Here is a 22,637-nt window from a genome sequence, read left to right as displayed (position 1 = left end):
CGGGTTTTGCAATTAGGCTCCGCCCCTAGGTTTGTCAACGAATGAAAACTTCATTACTTTTTAAATCAGGGCAAGAATTGGTATTCTTTGAAGAACACGATACTCAAAAGCATGCCTTACGTGGTAATTTATACGACAGGCCACAAGTAGCCATCACTATCACAACAAGGCGGCAAAACTCACAAAATTGCAACGCCAACTTGATGGACGATTTTTGTTGTTATTTAAAAATGTATAAAATTTATTCATTAGACTGAATTATATACTTGTACAAAAATGTCTACGCCAAATGCAGTGGAAAGTAAGTTAATTAAAATTTTAGTAATGCTCTGATTGTCTCTAGTAGATTTTTTGTAATGCGCGACACACACTTTGTTTAGTGGCACTCAAATGGCAACGTTAACATCTGATGAACGAAATTTGTTTTGACATGAGCTTCAGCCCATGGTAGAAGGAGACATGGTATAGGCATACGCATCGGGTGTGACGTCAAGTGGGGTGAAATTAGCGCGAAATTTAAAATACAATTCGTTATCTGACAACTAATTGACGTATTGGACAGAGCAATGACAACTCAAGCTGAAATTCCCTAGACTTCCCTAGCGAAGCTCACAAGAGTCACAAGGTCGTTGATGCCACCTAACGTCACAAATGGATGCGCAGACCATTTTTAAATTGGTACATCGGATGCCTATACCATGTCTCCTTCTACCATGCTTCAGCCTACTTTACGTTCGAACAATTTTTCTGGTTTTTATTTATTTTACGTGAGAATTTGTTGTTTCTTTGAACATTACGTCGGAATTGTTGGAAATCTAATTAATCGTAATTGCCACGTACTCACTGGGCATATGCCTCGAGCACTCCATCATCACAACGAGGCGGCAAAATTCTCGAAATTGCAAAGCCAACTTAATCCACAATCTTTTATTATCACCTTACACTAAAAATGACTAAAACTTCGTTTAAGAAAGTATAAAATTTATTAATTACACTAATCAACGGTTCGACAATCACATATTCATACAATGTAAGTCAATTATGGCAACGAAAGCGTATTATTTTCGGCAAATTCGTTGTTTCCATTTTGTATAGCCACCTCTGGAAGACATCTACAGTTTGGGATTCCATAGCATACCTTCCACTTTCCGTTTTCGTTCGTTCCACAAACATGTTTAAAAACACAGCCTATTGGTTTATGCGTTTTGAACAGTTTTATCAGCTCCTCTAACGACATTCCTTGTGTGATTTCATCAAGCGGTCGGAGTGTTACCCACCAGAAGCAATTATTTCTAAATGAAAATGACGATGACGACTTTCGTCGCTGGGGTGTCACGTGGGTCACTTGTAATGACGGATGGCGGGTTATTTCAAACATTGTTTTTACCCCCTGGATTATCTGCTTGCGTGTTTCGTCATCTGGTCGCGGTGGACATGGCACGTAGGATAAATCTGAAAATTATATACAGTGTGTTTTAAGTATTATGTTAGAAAAAGATACACGAACCCAAAACCATTTTACAAATTTTTGTGACCGCTGCAAACTATGTGTTTCGTACTCGACTTAAAAACTTCGAATGATCATGTGTAAACACCATAAGCCATGTGGAAACACGTGAAAGCGAGTTTGCGCACTAGTCGCCACATACAAACCATACAGCATTCTGATTGGATAAATTCGTGCTCACGTGACACTATATTGTTGGTTGCCTATATGAAATTACCACGAGCATAGTGAAGCGGCAAATTTACCCAATTTGACGCACGATCTTTTATAATTAGGAATCACGTTATACTTAATAAAACACATTGTAAAACTTGAGTATTATTTATATTAGTATAAAAATATTTGGCATATTCATTTTTAAATTTAAAACTAAAAATCAAACAATTATGTTTCTGACGCTACGTCTGCAAACAGGTTATTAATTTCATCTACTTCATTGCTTCCAACTTGTGTAGATTTTTCTGGGAAACATCCACATTTTCGTATTCCATAGCGTACTTTCCATTTTCCCCTTTCTTCGCTTCCCATCACTTCCAAAAAATCACAACGTGGTGGTTTGTATGTTTCAAAAACTTGTATCATCTGTTCGAACGACACTTTCTGTGGAATTTCACCACCTTCTTGGAATGTGACGCACCAACAACAGGTATATTTACTTGGTGGGTCTTTGCGAGAAGGTTTCACTTTTTTCACTAGTAATTTTGGGGAACCGGTTACTTCAAATATTCTTTTTACCCTCTGTATTGTCTCCTCGCGTTGTTGGTCAGTTATTCGCCACGGACATGGCACGTTGGACACATCTAAAAAATATATACAGTGTGTTTCAAGTATTAGTAGTAAAAAATCTACGAACCTATAACCATTTTAGCACCTTTTCGCAAACTTCGTGTTTGTTGTTAGTTAAAATAAAAACAACTGAGCGAGGACCACGTGGAAACGAGCGACGATGAGTCTGCGCAAGAGTTTTCACAGACGACCACGCAGACGACGTTCTGATTGGATAAATCGTTGCTGTAATTCTAAAGTTGCACTTCTCAACGGAAGATGGCGCGTCAAATATCAAAATAATTGCAGCCTAGAAATAAAAAAAACAAAATATACATTCAAACATGTCGATCAGATCATTTTAGAGAATAAATGCTTTACTGAGACTCAAAAGAAAATTCCGGTACTTTAATCCTTCTTTGACCGAATTTCTTAGAAGGTCGTCGTTGTAATTACTCAGGTGGCTTTACCTGGTTAAAATTCTGAAAATTTGCGGTAAATCCGCTATTGTTATCTTCGTGTTAGGTACCTGGGTAGTTAGACCCTTTCTCTGGTATATATTTTTAAATAATAGAACCATGAAACCCGGTTTATCCCTTTCTATGAGTTTGTCTCCCTGAGCGTTTACATCCGATGAATGATTTTTTTCGATCGACTTAAATAACCTCGTGGTTTGAAAAAAATCCAGTTCTAGACTATTTTTGTCAAAATTTGGTGAATGTTTTCATTTATTTGACCCATTTTTCGTTCGCCCCCCTAAATATCGTACATCAAGTGGGCAATTATTGATTATATGCTTCCCTCGGACTCAAGTAATCATTAATCAATAATCACAACGAAGCGGCAAATTTCACGAAATTGCAAAGCCGACTTGACCTACGATCTTTGGAGATTTAAAAGACAATTATACAAGGTATAAATTTATTAAACTAAATGAGTGTCTACATAAAAAACGTGTATTTGCATTTTCAATTTGAAAGGCGATTTTCGCCAATTATTGCAACGTAAATCCTGAAAACAAATTACTAATTTCGCGCATTTTCCTACGTTGCATGTGAAAAGGATTGTCTGCGAAGCATTCACAGTCGCGTATTCCATAACTGGTGTGCCATAGTTGTCCCTCTAGTGGGACTGCAGCGTATAATTCACAATTTGGTGGTTGATACATTTTGAACATTTCTTTCATCTGGTCGCATGATAGATTTTCTTGTGCTATATCATCACGTATGTTGAATAGGATATTCCAGAAACAGGTGCTTTCAAATCTTCTATTTTCCCGACTTGGTAATTTACGATTACTTGACACTCTAATCACTACTAATGTCGGAAAGCAGGCTTGAAATATTCTTGTTACTTGATCTCTTATTATGTCTCGGCTTTCTAGGGGAAGTTCTCGATCAAAGCATGGCACGTGGAATTCACCTAGAAAAATATACAATGCGCTTCTGATATTATTTTAAAAAATATTCACGAACCTTGATCTGTCTCCATAATTCCGTAGTCGCACAACGTATCGCACAATAACAACCAGTATACTATTAGTAAAGACCAGTGAATGACCGTGCGGAAAAGAATAAAGGCATAGAAATCAGAGAACTGTACAAGAGGAGATTTTTCTATGGATAACAAGTGTGTAAACCAAAGCCTACTACGTGATGGCCAACTATGATATGGAATGACAGCGAACGAATAGGGGTATTTGATTGGTTCTGCTAACCCCAATAATTCTTTGATAACTAGCGCCATCTACCGTAATGTCCTTTAACGAAACAGAGGTAAAGTTCAACTTTTTAATTAATCAAAGAAGTCGTAGTTTTTATTGAAATTAAAACCCGCATTAAAAAGGCACCACTGAAACCGAAAATACTGATAACAATACCTAATATAATAAGTTTGTTAATTAGAAATATAATTTTTTAAAGCCATATATCTATATTTTTAAATTGAAAAAAACAATGTAAATATGCGCATATATATGCAGAGAAATTTCGCATTATATGCAAAAAATTGCCAAAATATGCAAGAAAAATTACATTGTTTACACATTAATATTTTATTTGAATCATTTCTTATAACACTTATAGCATAGAGAATACATAGTTGGACTTAAACTACACATTTACAGATTAAAACTAACTTGGCCACTTTATTGACTAACTAGTTACTCTCTTGAAAAATATTATTATTTACATTTATTGTGATATGTTTTAAGATCCATATTTGTGTGGAAGAATTTATCATTTTCAACATGTTTTAAGTATCTTGTTGTGAAAAGATGGCTGTGTAAATTAAGAAAAAACAGGCAAAATATAAGCCCCGCCCACCCACCCTATCTCAATTCTGATGATTCTTTGTATTCGTCGTAAGCTGAGAGGCGGAGATTAATTGTAAAATCCTTATTTTTCTACGAGAAATTATCATCTGAAATATGTTCTCAAGTGATCGTATTGTTCAAAGAAAACTATGTATACATATTAAGAGAAAAACAAAGCCAAATATTTGGTTCCACCCATACCCGCCCCAATCTCAATTCTCAATTGTGGTGAATTTTTCATTCGTTGTCAGATAGAGGGGCGGGGTTTAATTCCAAAATCCGGATTTATCTACAGATATTAACAATTTTGAACATGTTTCTCCGGCTGCGGCTCGAAAACCAACAAGTCGTGTCTTACTTGGATGATAAATATTTTTTGAATTTTTTTCGTGAATTGAGAAAGACCACTGAAACATAACTAATACTCAGCGCCCTCAAAGGAGTGACCTGACGCAACTCAGGTCATGTTAGATCAGATCCTAGAGATATTTTTTAATTGTACAATGTTTCGAGTTTTCAATTTTAAATTTTTTAAAATTTTGATTTATTCAGTCTTTTAATTTCCAATTTTTCGATTTTACAGTTAGCTCGATTTGTCAATTTAGAGATCGTTTAGTCAGATTTTGGATTTTCCAGTTACTCGATTTTTAATATTTCTATTTTCAAATTTTCCATTTGTGATTTTTTGTTACTTCAATTTATCGACTTTACAGTTTTCCGATTTTAGGTTTTCTAGTCTTCAATCTTTAATTTTCCTATTCTACATTTTTTGGAATTTTTTATTTTCCGATTTTGTAATTTTTCGGTCTCTCAGATTTTTGATTTGCAATTTTTCGATATTTCAATTTCGCACTTCCTCATATTCATACATATTCCACAAGCTAATTTCTTGTAGAAAAATACGAACTCTGCATTTAAGCTCCACCCCCCGTCTCACGACGAATAAAAAAATTAATCACAATTGAGATGGGGCCCGTGGGTAGGGTTATCCTTTGATTTTTTTTTCGTAATATACCAGTCTTCTTTCTACAGTAAAATACTTAAAATATCAAAGAGTGAATTTGAAATTAGAATCACGTTTTAAGTATCGTGTTTTTGAAAAAAAAACGACTTACATTAAGAAAAAGATGTCAATGATTAAGCCTCACCCACCCACCCTATCTCAATTCTGATGAATTTTTCATTTGATGTCAGACTGAGGGGTGGGGCTTAACTGCACAATCCATATTTCTCTACAAAATAGTAAAGATTTTTCAATTTTGCACTTCGTAATTTTTTCTTTAACATATTTCACATGGTAATTTCTTGTAGAAAAATATGAACTCTGCATTTAAGCTCCGCCCTCCGTCTCACAACGAATAAAAAAATAGTCGGAATTGAGATGGGGCGGGTGGGTGGGGCTTATCCTTTGATTTTTTTTTCTTCTTTCAACAGTAAAATACTTAAAATATCAAAGAGTGAATTTGAAATTAGAATTACATTTTAAGTATCGTCTTTTTGAAAAAAAAAAAAAACTACTTACATTAAGAAAAAGATGTCAATGATTAAACCCCACCCACCCACCCTATCTCAATTCAGATGAATTTTTCATTTGATGTCAGACTGAGGGGCGGAGCTTAACTGCATAATCCATACTTCTCTACAAAACAGTAAACATTTTTCAATTTTGCACTTCCTCATTTTTTTTTAAACATATTTCACATACTAATTTCTTGTAGAAAAATATGAACTCTGCATTTAAGCTCCGCCTTCCGTCTCACAACGAATAAAAAAATTAATCGCAATTGAGATGGGGCAGGTGGGTGGGGCTTATCCATTGATTTTTTTTTCTTCTTTCGACAGTAAAATACTTAAAATATCAAAGAATGAATTTGAAATTAGAATTACGTTTTAAGTATCGTGTTTTTGAAAAAAAAAAAACTACTTACATTAAGAAAAAGTTGTCAATGATTAAGCCCCACCCACCCACCCTATCTCAATTCTGATGAATTTTTCATTTGATGTCAGACTGAGGGGCAGGGCTTAACTGCACAATCCATAATTTCCTACGAAATAGAAAGATTTTTCAATTTTGCACTTCCTCATCTTTTTTTAAACTAATTTCATATACTATTTTCTTGTAGAAAAATATGAACTCTGCATTTAAGTTCCGCCCTCCGTCTCACAACGAATAAAAAAATTAATCAGAATTGAGATGGGGCGGGTGGGTGGGGCATATCCTTTGATTTCTTTTTTTCGTAGTATACTAGTCTTCTTTCTACAGTAAAATACTTAAAATATCAAAGAGTGAATTTGAGATTAGAATTATGTTTTAAGTATCGTGTTTTAAAGAAAAAACTACACACATTAAGCAAAATATGTCAATGATTAAGAATAAAAAAAATCCTCACAATTGAGTTGAGGTGGGTGGGCGGGGTCTATATTTTGTCTTTCCCTTCTTAATGTACATAGTATTCCTCGAACAACACGATTTCAAAAACATGTTCTTAATTTCTTGTAAAGAAATAAGTATTTTGCAGCCAAGCTCCGCCCCCTTGGTTCACGATGAATAAAAAAAATCATCACAATTGAGGTAGGGCGGGTGGGCGGGCTTCCATTTTACTTGTTTTAATATGTGTAGACTTCTTTTCATAACATGATACTTAAAACATGTTTAAAATGGTAAATTTGTATAGGGAAACATTGATTTTGCAATTACGCTCCACCCCTCGGTCTGACAACAAATGAAAAGTTCATCACGGTTGAGATCGAGACGGATGAGTGGGGCTTCTCTTTTGGTTTTCTTTTTTAATTAATAGACATTTAGTTTTCTTTGTATAACACGATTTCATAAGAACATATATCACATGGTAATTTGTCGTAAAAAATACGGGTTTTACAATTAAGCTCCATCCCACGGCTTACGACGAATTAAAAAAAATCATGAGAATTGAGATAGGGTGGGTGGGCGGGGCTTATATTTTGCCGAATTTTCTTAATATCACAGCTATCTTTCGACAACAACAAACTTAAAACATGGTTAAAATAGATTTCCTTATACAAAGTTTCCATTTTAAGCATGTTTTTAGTTTCATGTTGTGAAAAGAAGTCCACACGTATTGAAACAAAAAGGCATAATGTAAGCCGCCCACCTGCCCTATCTCGATTGTGATTTTTTTTTTTATTTCCCGTAAACCAAGGGGGGGAGCTTAACTGCAAAATTCTTATTTCGTTACATGGATTTAAAAACATGGATTTTACAATTACGCTCCGCCCCTAGCGAATCAAAACTTCATTACTATTTAGATCGGGGCAGGTATGGGTGGGGCTTAAACTTTGGCTGTAATTTTTTCTTAATGTAAATAGTATTCTTTGAACAACACGATACTCAAAACCATGTTTTTAATTTCTTTTAAAGAAATAAGTAATATTTTGCAGATAAACTCTGTTCACTTGGTTCACGGCGAATAAAAAAAAATCATCACAGTTGAGACAGGGCGGGTGGGCGGGCTTACATTTTGCCTTGTTCTTTTAATATGTGTAGACTTCTTTTCACAACATTGAACTTAAAACACGTCGATTAAATCATTTTAGAGAATAAATGCTCTATTGAAACATAAAAGAAAATTTCGGGACTTTTAATCCTTGTTTGACTGAATTTCTTATTAGAAGGTCGTCGTTGTAATTAGTTCGGCGTCTCTACCTGTTTAAAATTCTGACAATTTGCCGTAAATCCTCTATTGTTATTTCGTGTTAGGTACCTGGGTTGTTAGACCCTTGATTAGGTATATTGTATGTCCTCCACGTTGCCTGTATTTATTATTATTGCTTTTTTTACATAATAGGACCATGAAATCTGGTTTATCGCTTTGTATGAGTTGTCTCGCTGAGCGTTTACATCCGATGAATGATTTTTTTCGATCGACTTAAATAACCTTGTAATTTGAAAAAAAATCCGGTTCTAGACAATTCTTTGTCAAAATTTGGGGAATGTTTTCATTTATTTAACCCATTTTTCGTTCGCCCCCCTAAATATCGTACATCAAGTGGCCAATTATTGATTATATTTTTCCCTGGGACTCAAGTAATCATTAACCAATAATCACAACGAAGCGGCAAATTTCAAGAAATTGCAAAGCCGACTTGACCTACGATCTTTGGAGATTTAAAAGACAATTATACAAGGTATAAATTTATTAAACTAAATGAGTGTCTACATAAAAAACGTGTATGTGCATTTTCAATTTGAAAGGCGATTTTCGCCAATTATTGCAACGTAAATCCTGAAAACAAATTACTAATTTCGCGCATTTTCCTACGTTGCATGAGAAAAGGATTGTATGCGAAGCATTCACAGTCGCGTATTCCATAACGGGTGTGCCATAGTTGTCCCTCAAGTACAGCAGAGTATAATTCACAATTTGGTGGTTGATACATTTTGAACATTTCTTTCATCTGGTCGCATGATAGATTTTCTTCTGCTGTACCACGACGTATGTTGAATATGATATTCCAGACACAGGTGCCTTCAAATCTTCTAATTGCCGGATTTGGGAATATAGGATTATTTGACGCTTTAATCACTATTAATGTCGGAAAGCAGGCTTGAAATATTAGTGTTACTTTGTCTCTTATTATCTCTCGGCTTTCTCGGGGAAGTTCTCCATCAAAGCATGGCACGTGGAATTCATCTAGAAAAATATACAATGCGTTTCTGATATTATTTTAAAAAATATTCACGAACCTTGATCTGTCTCCATAATTCCTTAGTCGCCCAACGTACGGCACAATATCACACACAGAACAACCAGTATACTACTAGTAAAGACCACTGAAAGACAGTGCCGAAAAGAATAAAGACAGAAGTCAGAGAACTGTACAAGAGGAGATTTTTCTATGGATAACGACAAGTGTGTAAACCAAAGCCAACTACGACTACGTGATGGTCAACAATGATATGGTTTATGGTAATGACAGTGATTAATGAATAGGGGTATTTGATTGGTTCTGCTAACCCCAATAATTCGTTGATAACTAGCGCCATCTACCGTAATTTCCTTTAACGAAACAGAGGTAAAGTTCAACTTTTTAATTAATCAAAGAAGTCGTAGTTTTTATTGAAATTAAAACCCGCATTAAAAAGGCACCACTGAAACCGAAAATACTGATAACAATACCTAATATAATAAGTTTGTTAATTAGAAATATATTTTTTTAAAGCGGTATATCTGTAATTTTAAATTGTAAAAAAAATGTAAATATGCGCATATATATGCAGAGAAATTTGGCATTATATGAAAAGAATTGCAAAAAAAGCAAGAAAAATTTTTTTTTTTACATTAATATTTTATTTCCATCATTTTTTACAACACTTATCATAGATAATACATATTTGGACTTAAATTAAAACTAACTTAGCCACTTTATTGACTTAGTTACTCTCTTGAAAAATATTATTTACATTTATTATGATATATTTTAAGATCTATATTGGTGTGGAAGAATTTACCATTTGAAACATGTTTTAAGTTCTTGTTGTGAAAAGAAGGCTGTGTATATTACGAAAAAAACGTCAAAATATAAGCCCCGCCCACCCGCCCTATTTCAATTCTGATGATTTTTTGTATTCGTCGTAAGCCGAGGGGCAGAGAATAATTATAAAATCCTTATTTTTCTACGAGAAATTATCATCTGAAATATGTTCTTAAGTAATCGTATTGTTCAAAGAAAACTATCTATATTAAGAGAAAAACAAAGCTAAAGATTTGGATCCGTTCCACCCATACCCGCCCCGATCTCAATTCTCAATTGTGGTGAATTTTTCATTCGTTGTCAGTTTGAGGGGCGGGGTTTAATTCCAAAATCCGGATTTATCTACAAATATTAACAATTTTGAACATGTTTCTCCGGCTGCGGCTCGAAAACCAACAAGTCGTGTCTTACTTGGATGATAAATATTTTTTGAATTTTTTTCGTGAATTGAGAAAGACCACTGAAACATAACTAATACTCAGCGCCCTCAAAGGAGTGACCTGACGCAGCTCAGGTCATGTTAGATCAGATCCTAGAGCAATTTTTTAATTGTACACTGTTTCGAGTTTTCAATTTTAACTTTTTTAAAATTTTGATTTATTCAGTCTTTTAATTTCCAATTTTTCGATTTTACAGTTAGCTCGATTTGTCAATTTCTAGATCGTTTAGTCAGTTTTTGGATTTTCCAGTTACTCGATTTTTAATATTTCGATTTTCAAATTTTCCATTTGTGATTTTTTGTTACTTCAATTTTTCGACTTTACAGTTTTCCGATTTTAGGTTTTCTAGTCTTTAATCTTTAATTTTCCTATTCTACATTTTTTGGAATTTTTTATTTTCCGATTTTGTAATTTTTCGGTCTTTCAGATTTTTGATTTGCAATTTTTCGATATTTCAATTTCGCACTTCCTCATTTTTTTAAAACATATTTCACATACTAATTTCTTGTAGAAAAATATGAACTCTGCATTTAAGCTCCGCCCTCCGTCTCACAACGAATAAAAAAATTAATCAGAATTGACATGGGACGGGTGGGTTGGGCTTATCCTTTGATTTTTTTTTTTTCGTAATATACTATAGTCTTCTTTCAACAGTAAAATACTTAAAATATCAAAGAGTGAAATTGAAATTAGAATTACGTTTTAAGTATCGTGTTTTTGAAAAAAAAAAAATTACTTACATTAAGAAAAAGATGTCAATGATTAAGCCCCACCCACCCACCCACCCTATTTCAATTCTGACGAATTTTTCATTTGATGTCAGACTGAGGGGCGGAGCTTAACTGCACAATCCATATTTTCCTACAAAATAAGTAAAGATTTTTCAATTTTGCACTTCCTGATTTTTTTTTTTAACTAATTTCATATACTAATTTCTTGTAGAAAAATATGAACTCTGCATTTAAGCTCCGCCCTCCGTCTCACAACGAATAAAAAAATAGTCGGAATTGAGTTGGGGCGGGTGGGTGGGACTTATCCTTTGATTTTTTTTCTTCTTTCAACAGTAAAATACTTAAAATATCAAAGAGTGAATTTGGAATTAGAATTACATTTTAAGTATCGTCTTTTTGAAAAAAAAAAAACTACTTACATTAAGAAAAAGATGTCAATGATTAAGCCCCACCCGGCCACCCACCCTATTTCAATTCTGATGAATTTTTCATTTGATGTCAGACTGAGGGGCGGAGCTTAACTGCATAATCCATACTTCTCTACAAAATAGTAAACATTTTTCAATTTTGCACTTTCTCATTTTTTTTAAAACATATTTCACATACTAATTTCTTGTAGAAAAATATGAACTCTGCATTTAAGCTCCGCCCTCCGTCTCACAACGAATAAAAAAATTAATCGCAATTGAGATGGGGCGGGTGGGTGGGGCTTATCCATTGATTTTTTTTCTTCTTTCGACAGTAAAATACTTAAAATATCAAAGAGTGAATTTGAAATTAGAATTACGTTTTAGGTAAGTATCGTGTTTTTGAAAAAAAAAACTACTTACATTAAGAAAAAGATATCAAAGATTAAGCTCCACCCACCCACCCTATTTCAATTCTGACGAATTTTTCATTTGATGTCAGACTGAGGGGCGGAGCTTAACTGCACAATCCATATTTTCCTACAAAATAGTAAAGATTTTTCAATTTTGCACTTCCTCATTTTTTTTTTAACTAATTTCATATACTAATTTCTTGTAGAAAAATATGAACTCTGCATTTAAGCTCCGCCCTCCGTCTCACAACGAATAAAAAAAATAATCGGAATTGAGATGGGGCAGGTGGGTGGGGCATATTCCTTAATTTCTTTTTTTCGTAGTATACTAGTCTTCTTTCTACAGTAAAATACTTAAAATATCAAAGAGTGAATTTAAGATTAGAATTATGTTTTAAGTTTTTAAGTATCGGGTTAAAAAAAAAACTATACACATTAAGAAAAAGATGTCAATGATTAAGAATAAAAAAAATCCTCACAATTGAGTTGAGGTGGGTGTGCGGGGTCTATATTCTGTCTTTCCCTTCTTAATGTACATAGTATTCCTCGAACAACACGATTTCAACAACATGTTCTTAATTTCTTGTAAAGAAATAAGTATTTTGCAGCCAAGCTCCGCCCCCTTGGTTCACGATGAATAAAAAAAATCATCACAATTGAGGTAGGGCGGGTGGGCGGGCTTCCATTTTACTTGTTTGTTTTAATATGTGTAGACTTCTTTTCATAAGATGAAACTTAAAACATGTTTAATTACGTTCCACCCCCCGGTCTGACAACAAATGAAAAGTTCATCACGGTTGAGATCGAGACGGATGGGTGGGGCTTCTCTTTCGGTTTTCTTTTTTAATTAATAGACATTTAGTTTTCTTTGTATAACACGATTACTTAAGTTAAGAACATATTTCACATGGTAATTTCTCGAAAAAAATACGGGTTTTACAATTAAGCTCCACCCCACGGCTTACGACGAATAAAAAAAATCATGAGAATTGAGATAGGGGGGGTGGGCGGGCCTTATATTTTGCCGAATTTTCTTAATATCACAGCTATCTTTCGACAACAACAAACTTAAAACATGGTTAAAATTGATTTCCTTATACAAAGTTTCCATTTTAAGCATGTTTTTAGTTTCATGTTGTGAAAAGAAGTCTACTCGTATTGAAACAAAAAGGCATAATGTAAGCCGCCCACCTGCCCTATTTCGATTGTGATATTTTTTTTTATTTCCCGTAAACCAAGGGGGGTAGCTTAACTGCAAAATTCTTATTTCGTTACATGGATTTAAAAACATGGATTTTACAATTAGGCTCCGCCTCTAGGCTTGTCAGCGAATCAAAACTTCATTACTGTTTAGATCGGGGCAGGTATGGGTGGGGCTTAAACTTTGGCTGTAATTTTTTCTTAATGTACATAGTATTCTTTGAACAACACGATACTCAAAAACATGTTTTTAATTTCTTGTAAAGAAATAAGTATTTTGCAGATAAACTCTGTCCACTTGGTTTACGGCGAATAAAAAAAATCATCACAGTTGAGACAGGGCGGGTGGGCGGGCTTACATTTTGCCTTCTTCTTTTAATATGTGTAGACTTCTTTTAACAACATTGAACTTAAAACACGTCGATTAAATCATTTTAGAGAATAAATGCTCTGTTGAAACATAAAAGAAAATTCCGGGACTTTTAATCCTTGTTTGACTGAATTTTTTATTAGAAGGTCGTCGTTGTAATTAGTTCGGCGTCTCTACCTGTTTAAAATTCTGACAATTTGCCGTAAATCCTCTATTGTTATCTTCGTGTTAGGTACCTGGGTTGTTAGACCCTTGATTAGGTGTATTGTATGTCCTCCACGTTGCCTGTATTTATTATTATTGCTTTTTTTACATAATAGGACCAGAGAACATAGAGAAGCACCATAGTTTAAATTAAATGACGGTTGCGGACTCCTCAATTTATGTTGGTAGCAGTGTTTGTTTCTAACTAGGGATAAAAGTAACTAGAAGAAATGTCATAATATTTTTAATAACGCGTTTTATTTCCGACAAATTGACACTAAATTTACCAGAATATTACAAGCTGCTTAATGTTTCCTTGACTTTCACTCGGGTCACACGAATTACAATTATAGTGAAACAAGGTTTTTTTGGGCGTCGACTATTTAAATTTGGCGCTTGCCTTTGGCAGTTGAGGACTCCAGTGTCAATAAGGGTGGTTTTGCAAAATCAGCCTCTATGTCGCTTCTCTATGTTCTCTGATAGGACCATGAAACCTGGTTTATCGCTTTGTATGAGTTGTGTCTCGCTGAGCGTTTACATCCGATGAATGATTTTCTTCGATCGACTTAAATAACCTTGTAATTTGAAAAAAAATCCGGTTCTAGACAATTCTTTGTCAAAATTTGGGGAATGTTTTCATTTGTTTATCCCATTTTTCGTTCGCCCCCCTAAATATCGTACATCAAGTGGCCAATTATTGATTATATTTTTCCCTGGGACTCAAGTAATCATTAACCAATAATCACAACGAAGCGGCAAATTTCACGAAATTGCAAAGCCGACTTGACCTACGATCTTTGGAGATTTAAAAGACAATTATACAAGCTATAAATTTATTAAACTAAATGAGTGTCTACATAAAAAACGTGTATTTGCATTTTCAATTTGAAAGGCGATTTTCGCCAATTATTGCAACGTAAATCCTGAAAACAAATTACTAATTTCGCGCATTTTCCTACGTTGCATGAGAAAAGGATTGTATGCGAAGCATTCACAGTCGCGTATTCCATAACGGGTGTGCCATAGTTGTCCCTCAAGTACAGCAGAGTATAATTCACAATTTGGTGGTTGATACATTTTGAACATTTCTTTCATCTGGTCGCATGATAGATTTTCTTCTGCTGTACCACGACGTATGTTGAATATGATATTCCAGACACAGGTGCCTTCAAATCTTCTAATTGCCGGATTTGGGAATATAGGATTATTTGACGCTTTAATCACTATTAATGTCGGAAAGCAGGCTTGAAATATTAGTGTTACTTTGTCTCTTATTATCTCTCGGCTTTCTCGGGGAAGTTCTTGATCAAAGCATGGCACGTGGAATTCATCTAGAAAAATATACAATGCGTTTCTGATATTATTTTAAAAAATATTCACGAACCTTGATCTGTCTCCATAATTCCTTAGTCGCCCAACGTACGGCACAATATCACACACAGAACAACCAGTATACTACTAGCTACTAGTAAAGACCACTGAAAGACCGTGCCCAAAAGAATAAAGACAGAAGTCAGAGAACTGTACAAGAGGAGATTTTTCTATGGATAACGACAAGTGTGTAAACCAAAGCCAACTACGTGATGGTCAACAATGATATGGTAATGACAGTGATTAATGAATAGGGGTATTTGATTGGTTCTGCTAACCCCAATAATTCGTTGATAACTAGCGCCATCTACCGTAATTTCCTTTAACGAAACAGAGGTAAAGTTCAACTTTTTAATTAATCAAAGAAGTCGTAGTTTTTATTGAAATTAAAACCTGCATTAAAAAGGCACTAGTGAAACCGAAAATACTGATAACAATACCTAATATAATAAGTTTGTTAATTAGAAATATAATTTTTTAAAGCGGTATATCTGTAATTTTAAATTGTAAAAAACAATGTAAATATGCGCATATATATGCAGAGAAATTTGGCATTATATGAAAAAAATTGCAAAAAAAGCAAGAAAAATTATTTTTTTTTACACATTAATATTTTATTTCCACCATTTCTTACAACACTTATAGCATAGCTAATACATATTTGGACTTAAATTAAAACTAACTTAGCCACTTTATTGACTAACTAGTTACTCTCTTGAAAAATATTATTAACATTTATTATGATATATTTTAAGATCTATATTGGTGTGGAAGAATTTACCATTTGAAACATGTTTTAAGTTCTTGTTGTGAAAAGAAGGCTGTGTATATTACGAAAAAAAAAAGGCAAAATATAAGCCCCGCCCACCCGCCCTATCTCAATTCTGATGATTTTTTGTATTCGTCGTAAGCCGAGGGACAGAGATTAATTACAAAATCCTTATTTTTCTACGAGAAATTATCATCTGAAATATGTTCTTAAGTAATCGTATTGTTCAAAGAAAACTATCTATATTAAGAGAAAAACAAAGCCAAAGATTTGGTTCCGTTCCACCGATACCCGCCCCGATCTCAATTCTCAATTGTGGTGAATTTTTCATTCGTTGTCAGATAGAGGGGCGGGGTTTAATTCCAAAATCCGGATTTATCTAAAAACATTAACAATTTTGAACATGTTTCTCCGGCTGCGGCTCGAAAACCAACAAGTCGTGTCTTACTTGGATGATAAATATTTTTTGAATTTTTTTCGTGAATTGAGAAAGACCACTGAAACATACCTAATACTCAGCGCCCTCAAAGGAGTAACCTGACGCAACAGGTCATGTTAGATCAGATCCTAGAGCAATTTTTTAATTGTACAATGTTTCGAGTTTTCAATTTTAACTTTTTTAAAATTTTGATTTATTCAGTCTTTTAATTTCAAATTTTTCGATTTTACAGTTGGCTCGATTTGTCAATTTCTAGATCGTTTAGTCAGTTTTTGGATTTTCCAGTTACTCGATTTTTAATATTTCGATTTTCAAATTTTCCATTTGTGATTTTTTGTTACTTCAATTTTTCGACTTTACAGTTTTCCGATTTTAGGTTTTCTAGTCTTCAATTTTTAATTTTCCTATTCTACATTTTTTGGAATTTTTTATTTTCCGATTTTGTAATTTTTCGGTCTCCCAGATTTTTGATTTGGAATTTTTCGATATTTCAATTTCGCACTTCCTCATTTTTTTTTTAAACATATTTCACATACTAATTTCTTGTAGAAAAATATGAACTCTGCATTTAAGCTCCGCCCTCCGTCTCACAACGAATAAAAAAATTAATCACAATCGAGATGGGGCGGGTGGGTGGGGCTTATCCTTTGATTTTTTTTCTTCTGTCAACAGTAAAATACTTAAAATATCAAAGAGTGTTATTTGAAATTAGAATTACGTTTTAAGTATCGTGTTTTTGAAAAAAAAACTAGTTGCATTAAGAAAAAGATGTCAATGATTAAGCCCCACCCACCCACCCTATCTCAATTCTGATGAATTTTTCATTTGATGTCAGACTGAGGGGCGGAGCTTAACTGTACAATCCATATTTCCCTACAAAATAGTAAAGATTTTTCAATTTTGCACTTCGTCATTTTTTTTTTAAACATATTTCACATACTAATGTCTTGTCGAAAAATATGAACTCTGCATTTAAGCTTCGCCCTCCGTCTCACAGCGAATAAAAAAATTAATCAGAATTGAGATGGGGCGGGTGGGTGGGGCATATCCTTTGATTTCTTTTTTTCGTAGCATACTAGTCTTCTTTCTACAGTAAAATACTTAAAATATCGAAGAGTGAATTTGAGATTAGAATTGTTTTAAGTATCGTGTTTTAAAGAAAAAACTACACATATTACGAAAAAGATGTCAATGATTAAGAATAAAAAAAATCCTCACAATTGAGTTGAGGTGGGTGGGCGGGCTTCCATTTTCCTTGTTTGTTTTAAAATGTGTAGTCTTCTTTTCATAACATGAAACTTAAAACATGTTTAAAATGGTAAATGTGTATAGGAAAATATCGATTTTGTAATTACGTCCCGCCCCTGGGTCTGACAGCGAATGAAAAATTCATCACGATTGTGGTCGAGACGGATGGGTGGGGCTTCTCTTTTCGTTTTCTTTTTTAATTAATAAACATTTAGTTATAAAATCTTTATTTTTCTACGAGAAATTAATTAAGTAATCGTGTTATACAAGAAAAACTAAATGTATTAATTAAAAAAGAAAACCAAAAGAGAAGCCCCACCCATTCCTCAGCAAAAATTTTAAAATATGCATTTTTATGCACTTTCCATTAAAATATGCAATAAATGCAAAAAAATAGTTAAATATGGAGAACATAAATTATCGCAAACCCCCTATTCTTGTGCCGCCACTGCGCACCTGTCAACAAAATGTAAATAAATATTTTGTTATAATTTTTAGGTTATGTCATGTAGACCGCTCTTTCGAAGTTCCTAGTGTTCCGCCCCATAATTACAGTCAAATTAAACTGTAATTGCGTACTTGAAAGTGGCCGTCCCAAGAAAATTAGCACGTTGCGTAACTCAAGGTAATAATCAATCCTGCAACTCTCTGTTTACATTCCATAATGTTTATTTTAGAAAATCCCCTGTCACTAAATTAACAAAGTGCATCCTGTTGATAACCGCAGATAGCTAATCAGAAAACTGACTTTTGAAGATCATTATAAGCAAGTCAAGTCGTACTTTTGTACAAATCAATCAGATATCGCGATTGATTACTCAACCCTGATAACGTTTTTATGTGCCAGTAATTTCCATTGCATTTTTTGTGTTCAAGAAAACAGCCAAGATGAACGTCACATTTTCGCTCCTCGCCAAGAACGTGACAAAAACGACTTTCAGAAACTCGAGCTACAGGTAAATCGTTACAATTTTTCTTCAGTTTGTTGTTTAATTATTTAATATTTTGTCCAGCTGTAAAGTGCTCGTGGTGGGTGGCGGCACCGGCGGCTGCGCCACGGCCGCCAAACTCAGCCGAATTCTCAAAAAAAACGAGCTCATTATTCTCGAACCCAGCGATAAACACTACTACCAGCCCCTTTTCACCCTGGTGGGAGGGGGTATTTCCACGCTTTCGGAAGCTGGTAAAAGTATGCGGGACGTGCTTCCAGCGAACGCGGTTTGGTTGAAGGACAGCGCGGCGGAATTTAACCCTGGTGAAAATTCAGTCACAACCCAGAGAGGACACTCGATAAAATATGAATATTTGTTGATTGCCACTGGTCTTCAGACAGACTATGATAAGGTTTGTGGGTGAAAATTAAACTTGAATAATGTGTCAGTGTTTTTTTAGATTCCAGGGTTGGAAGCTGGTTTGAGTGGCGACACTGGGGTTTGTTCAAACTATTCCGCGAAATACGTTGAATTGACGTATAAAGCCTTGAAGAACTTTGAGAGTGGGAACGCCATTTTTACGTATCCGAATACGCCGGTGAAGTGCCCGGGAGCCCCACAGAAGATTTGTTACATCACTGATCACTACTTAAGAAAGGTTTTTTTTTTATTATTAATTTTGTTATCAGTAACAACTGAGTTTAATGACAAGTTCAATTTAATGTATTTACTAGGTGGGAAAACGGGACAAAGCTGCGGTTATTTACAACACGTCTCTCCCGGTCATTTTCGGTGTTAAAAAATACGCAGACGCCCTCTGGGAGATCTGTGCGGAACGTCAGATACAGGTCAATTTGAGAACAAACCTGGTTGAAGTGCGACCAGATTCTAGAGAAGCCGTTTTCCAAAATCTAGACAACCCGGACAAAATGACAACCTTGAAAGTACCTACTTTAATTCTACTTTTTTTTTTCATTGGTATAATGACAATTTTCAGTATTCCATGTTACACGTAACCCCCCCTATGAGCACACCTGCAGCTCTACAAAACTGCTCTGAACTGACAAACGAAGCCGGTTTTGTTGACGTCAACAAGTTGACCTTGCAAAGTGTCAGATTCGCCAACGTTTTCGCTATCGGGGATTGTAGCTCCACCCCAAATTCGAAAACTGCGGCCGCTGCAGGTATATTTCAACTCGCTTTACGTGGCAACATGGTTGCTCACATTTATTTGTTGTGTTATAGCCGCCCAGTGCCAAGTGGTTTTCAAAAACATGGAATCAGTGATGAAGAATACACCTGCTACCGCCAACTACGACGGATATGCCTCGTGTCCGCTGGTGACCGGCTATGACCGGTGTATTCTGGCCGAATTTGACTATAATCTAACACCTCTGGAAACTTTCCCTTTCAATCAGGGAAAAGAGCTCAAGAGCATGTATCTTATGAAGAAGATGTTGATGCCGCCGTTGTACTGGACTTTGATGCTAAATGGGTTCTGGAACGGGCCGGCCGCGGTCAGAAATCTTCTACATTTGAAATTTTCGCAAAAATGAGAAAAACGTCCAAATTATAAAACTTGAACTAGTGATTAAGTCTGCGATATTTTGGTGCTGTGTTGGGAAAAATAAAGCTTTATGTAACAACAATTTTTTGCAATAAAGGTCGATTCATAGGGTCGATTTACATTACGGTGTCGTTGACGTTGGGTTTTCAACCAATCAAATTGCGGGAGTGTGCAGTGCTGCCACTTTGAAGAAAAATCCCCTAAAGTACGGGGGACATTTTTCTGGTTGACAGCACGAAAGTAAAATTTTGATAAAGAGGTCAATATTAACTTATGTTTTGCCTTTTTTTTTTCTTAATATACATAGCCATTGTTTCACAACAAGAAACTTAAAACATGGTTAAATTAGGGAGCGGAGCCTAATTACAAAATCGATATTTCCTTATACAAATTTTCCATTTTAAACATATTTTAAGTTTCATGTTGTAAAAAGAAGTCTACACAGATTGAAACAAAACGACAAAATATATGCCCGCCCGCCCACCCTATCTTAATTGTGATTTTTTTTTTATTCATCGTGAACCAAGGGGGCGGAGCTTGGCTGCAAAATACTTATTTCTTTACAAGAAATTAACAACATGTTTTTGAATATCGTGTTGTTCAAGGAATACTATGTATATTAAGAAGGGGGAGGCAAAATATAGACCCCGCCCACCCACCCGATCTCAATTGGTAGGATTTTTTTATTCTTAGAAACTTAAAACATGTTTAAAATGGCAAATTTTTGTAGAGAAATATGGATTTGTAAGTAACCCCGCCCCTCGATCTGATAACGAATGAAAAATTCACCACAATTGAGAATTGAGATCAGGGCGGGTATAGGCGGAACCAAATCTTTGGCTTTGTTTTTCTCGTAATAATAGATAGTTTTCTTTGAACAATACGATTACTTAAGAACATATTTCACATGATCATTTCTCGTAGAAAAATAAGGATTTTAAAATTAATCTCCGCCCCTCGGGTTACGACGAATACAAAAAATCATCCGAATTGAGATGGGTCGGGTGGGCGGGGCTTATATTTTGCCTGTTTTTTCTTAATATACACAGCCATCTTTTCACAACAAGAAACTATATTTTAACTGAAATATAGTTAAAATGGTACATTTTTGCAAGGAAATATGGATTTTGCAATTATAGGGCGGAGCCTTAGATCATATAATAAATAGATACCACCACGCCGTGTTCTTTCCCTAGAAGAGCCTGTGACGACATCCTCCTGTCACACATCTCTCTCGTGCATGGAGGGATTACAATGAAGCTATCCTTGCCTGATCACTATTTGAATTTTGCGCGTCTAAATTTTTGGAAATGTGTCTGAACTAACTTCGTACGAAAGATGTTGACAGCTTGATTTTATACATAATTCACAGTAGATAACGAAAGGAATAGTAAATTATTGGGCAGCGATTGTGATCCTTTATGATTACATCACTTAAAATAGCATCTTTGTTCTAAATTCTAAAATTGTTTTTCGTACAAGAACACGAAAGAGAGGTTAGAAGAAACATCTGTCAAAAGCGATTTGTTGCGCTGGTGCGGTACAAGGATGGAAGTGAAATAGACATATACAGATGAAATGCATATAACAAAGATGAAGATGTGGTGATCACACAAGGATAGCATTATACTACTCCCTTTGACGTAGAAAACGACAACAGATAGCTTCATGTCTAGTCACACCTTTCAGTTTGAGTATTGGTATCTATTTATTATATGATCTAAGGGCGGAGCCTAATTCCTAAATCGATATTTCCTTATAAATACAAATTTACCATTTTAAACATATTTTAAGTTTCATGTTGTGAAAGGAAGTCTACACATACTAAATACAAAAAGGCAAAATGTAAGCCTGCCTACCCGTCCTACCTCAATTGTGATGATTTTTTTTTATTGGGTGTGAACCAAGAGGGCGGAGCTTAACTGCAAAATACTCATTTCTTTACAAGAAATTAAAAACCTGTTTTTGAGTATCGTGTTGTTGAAAGAATACTATGTACATTAAGAAAAAAAGGCAAAATATATTTTTAAATTTTTATTTTTCATTTTCGATTTTTGAATTTCTCGGTTTTATATATTTCGCTCTTTCAGTCTGACATCAAATGAAAAATTCATCAGAATTGAGATAGGGTGGGTGGGTGGGGCTTAATCATTGACATCTTTTTCTTAATGTAAGTAGTTTTTTTTTTTTTCAAAAACACGATGCTTTAAACGTAATTCTAATTTCAAATTCACTCTTTGATATTTTAAGTATTTTACTGTTGAAAGAAGAAAAAAAAATCAAAGAATAAGCCCCATCCACCCGCCCCATTGTGATTAATTTTTTATTCGTCGTGAGACGGAGGGCGGAGCTTAAATGCAGAGTTCATATTTTTCTACAAGAAATTAGCTTGTGAAAAAATGTTTTAAAAAAAATGAGGAAGTGCGAAATTGAAATATCGAAAAATTGC

At 34.6% G+C, this 22,637-nt stretch overlaps 1 protein-coding gene and 3 long non-coding RNA genes across 4 annotated transcripts; 1 reads left to right on the top strand and 3 right to left on the bottom strand.

The window, feature by feature from the left end:
- Positions 1-964: 964 nt before the first annotated feature.
- Positions 965-1,639, bottom strand: LOC135142900 (uncharacterized). Its single transcript, XR_010282637.1, has 2 exons — positions 1,508-1,639; positions 965-1,452 (listed from the first exon to the last, which is right to left on the bottom strand). It is a non-coding gene; the product is annotated as an uncharacterized LOC135142900 (long non-coding RNA).
- A 1,537-nt stretch (positions 1,640-3,176) lies between these two features.
- On the bottom strand, positions 3,177-3,958 carry LOC135142854 (uncharacterized). The gene is made up of 2 exons (XR_010282635.1): positions 3,748-3,958; positions 3,177-3,694 (listed from the first exon to the last, which is right to left on the bottom strand). It is a non-coding gene; the product is annotated as an uncharacterized LOC135142854 (long non-coding RNA).
- A 10,720-nt stretch (positions 3,959-14,678) lies between these two features.
- LOC135142834 (uncharacterized) lies at positions 14,679-15,498 on the bottom strand. The gene is made up of 2 exons (XR_010282634.1): positions 15,247-15,498; positions 14,679-15,193 (listed from the first exon to the last, which is right to left on the bottom strand). It is a non-coding gene; the product is annotated as an uncharacterized LOC135142834 (long non-coding RNA).
- Positions 15,499-18,187: 2,689 nt separating this feature from the next.
- On the top strand, positions 18,188-20,312 carry LOC135142833 (sulfide:quinone oxidoreductase, mitochondrial). The gene is made up of 7 exons (XM_064074610.1): positions 18,188-18,314; positions 18,367-18,645; positions 18,703-19,033; positions 19,082-19,279; positions 19,356-19,565; positions 19,619-19,805; positions 19,867-20,312. The coding sequence occupies exons 2-7, from the start codon at positions 18,578-18,580 to the stop codon at positions 20,175-20,177; spliced, it is 1,305 nt and encodes a 434-aa protein (XP_063930680.1). The 5' UTR covers positions 18,188-18,314; positions 18,367-18,577; the 3' UTR covers positions 20,178-20,312.
- The last annotated feature ends 2,325 nt before the right edge of the window (positions 20,313-22,637 follow it).

This window comes from Zophobas morio, unplaced genomic scaffold (genome assembly GCF_036711695.1).
Source record: "Zophobas morio isolate AGI-343-1 ecotype UQ-CSIRO unplaced genomic scaffold, CSIRO_AGI_Zmor_V1 ptg000054l, whole genome shotgun sequence".
In the NCBI taxonomy this organism is placed as follows: domain Eukaryota; kingdom Metazoa; phylum Arthropoda; class Insecta; order Coleoptera; family Tenebrionidae; genus Zophobas; species Zophobas morio.
Note: the sequence above shows the minus strand (reverse complement) of the source record. Positions and strands in the feature narration are given on the sequence as shown.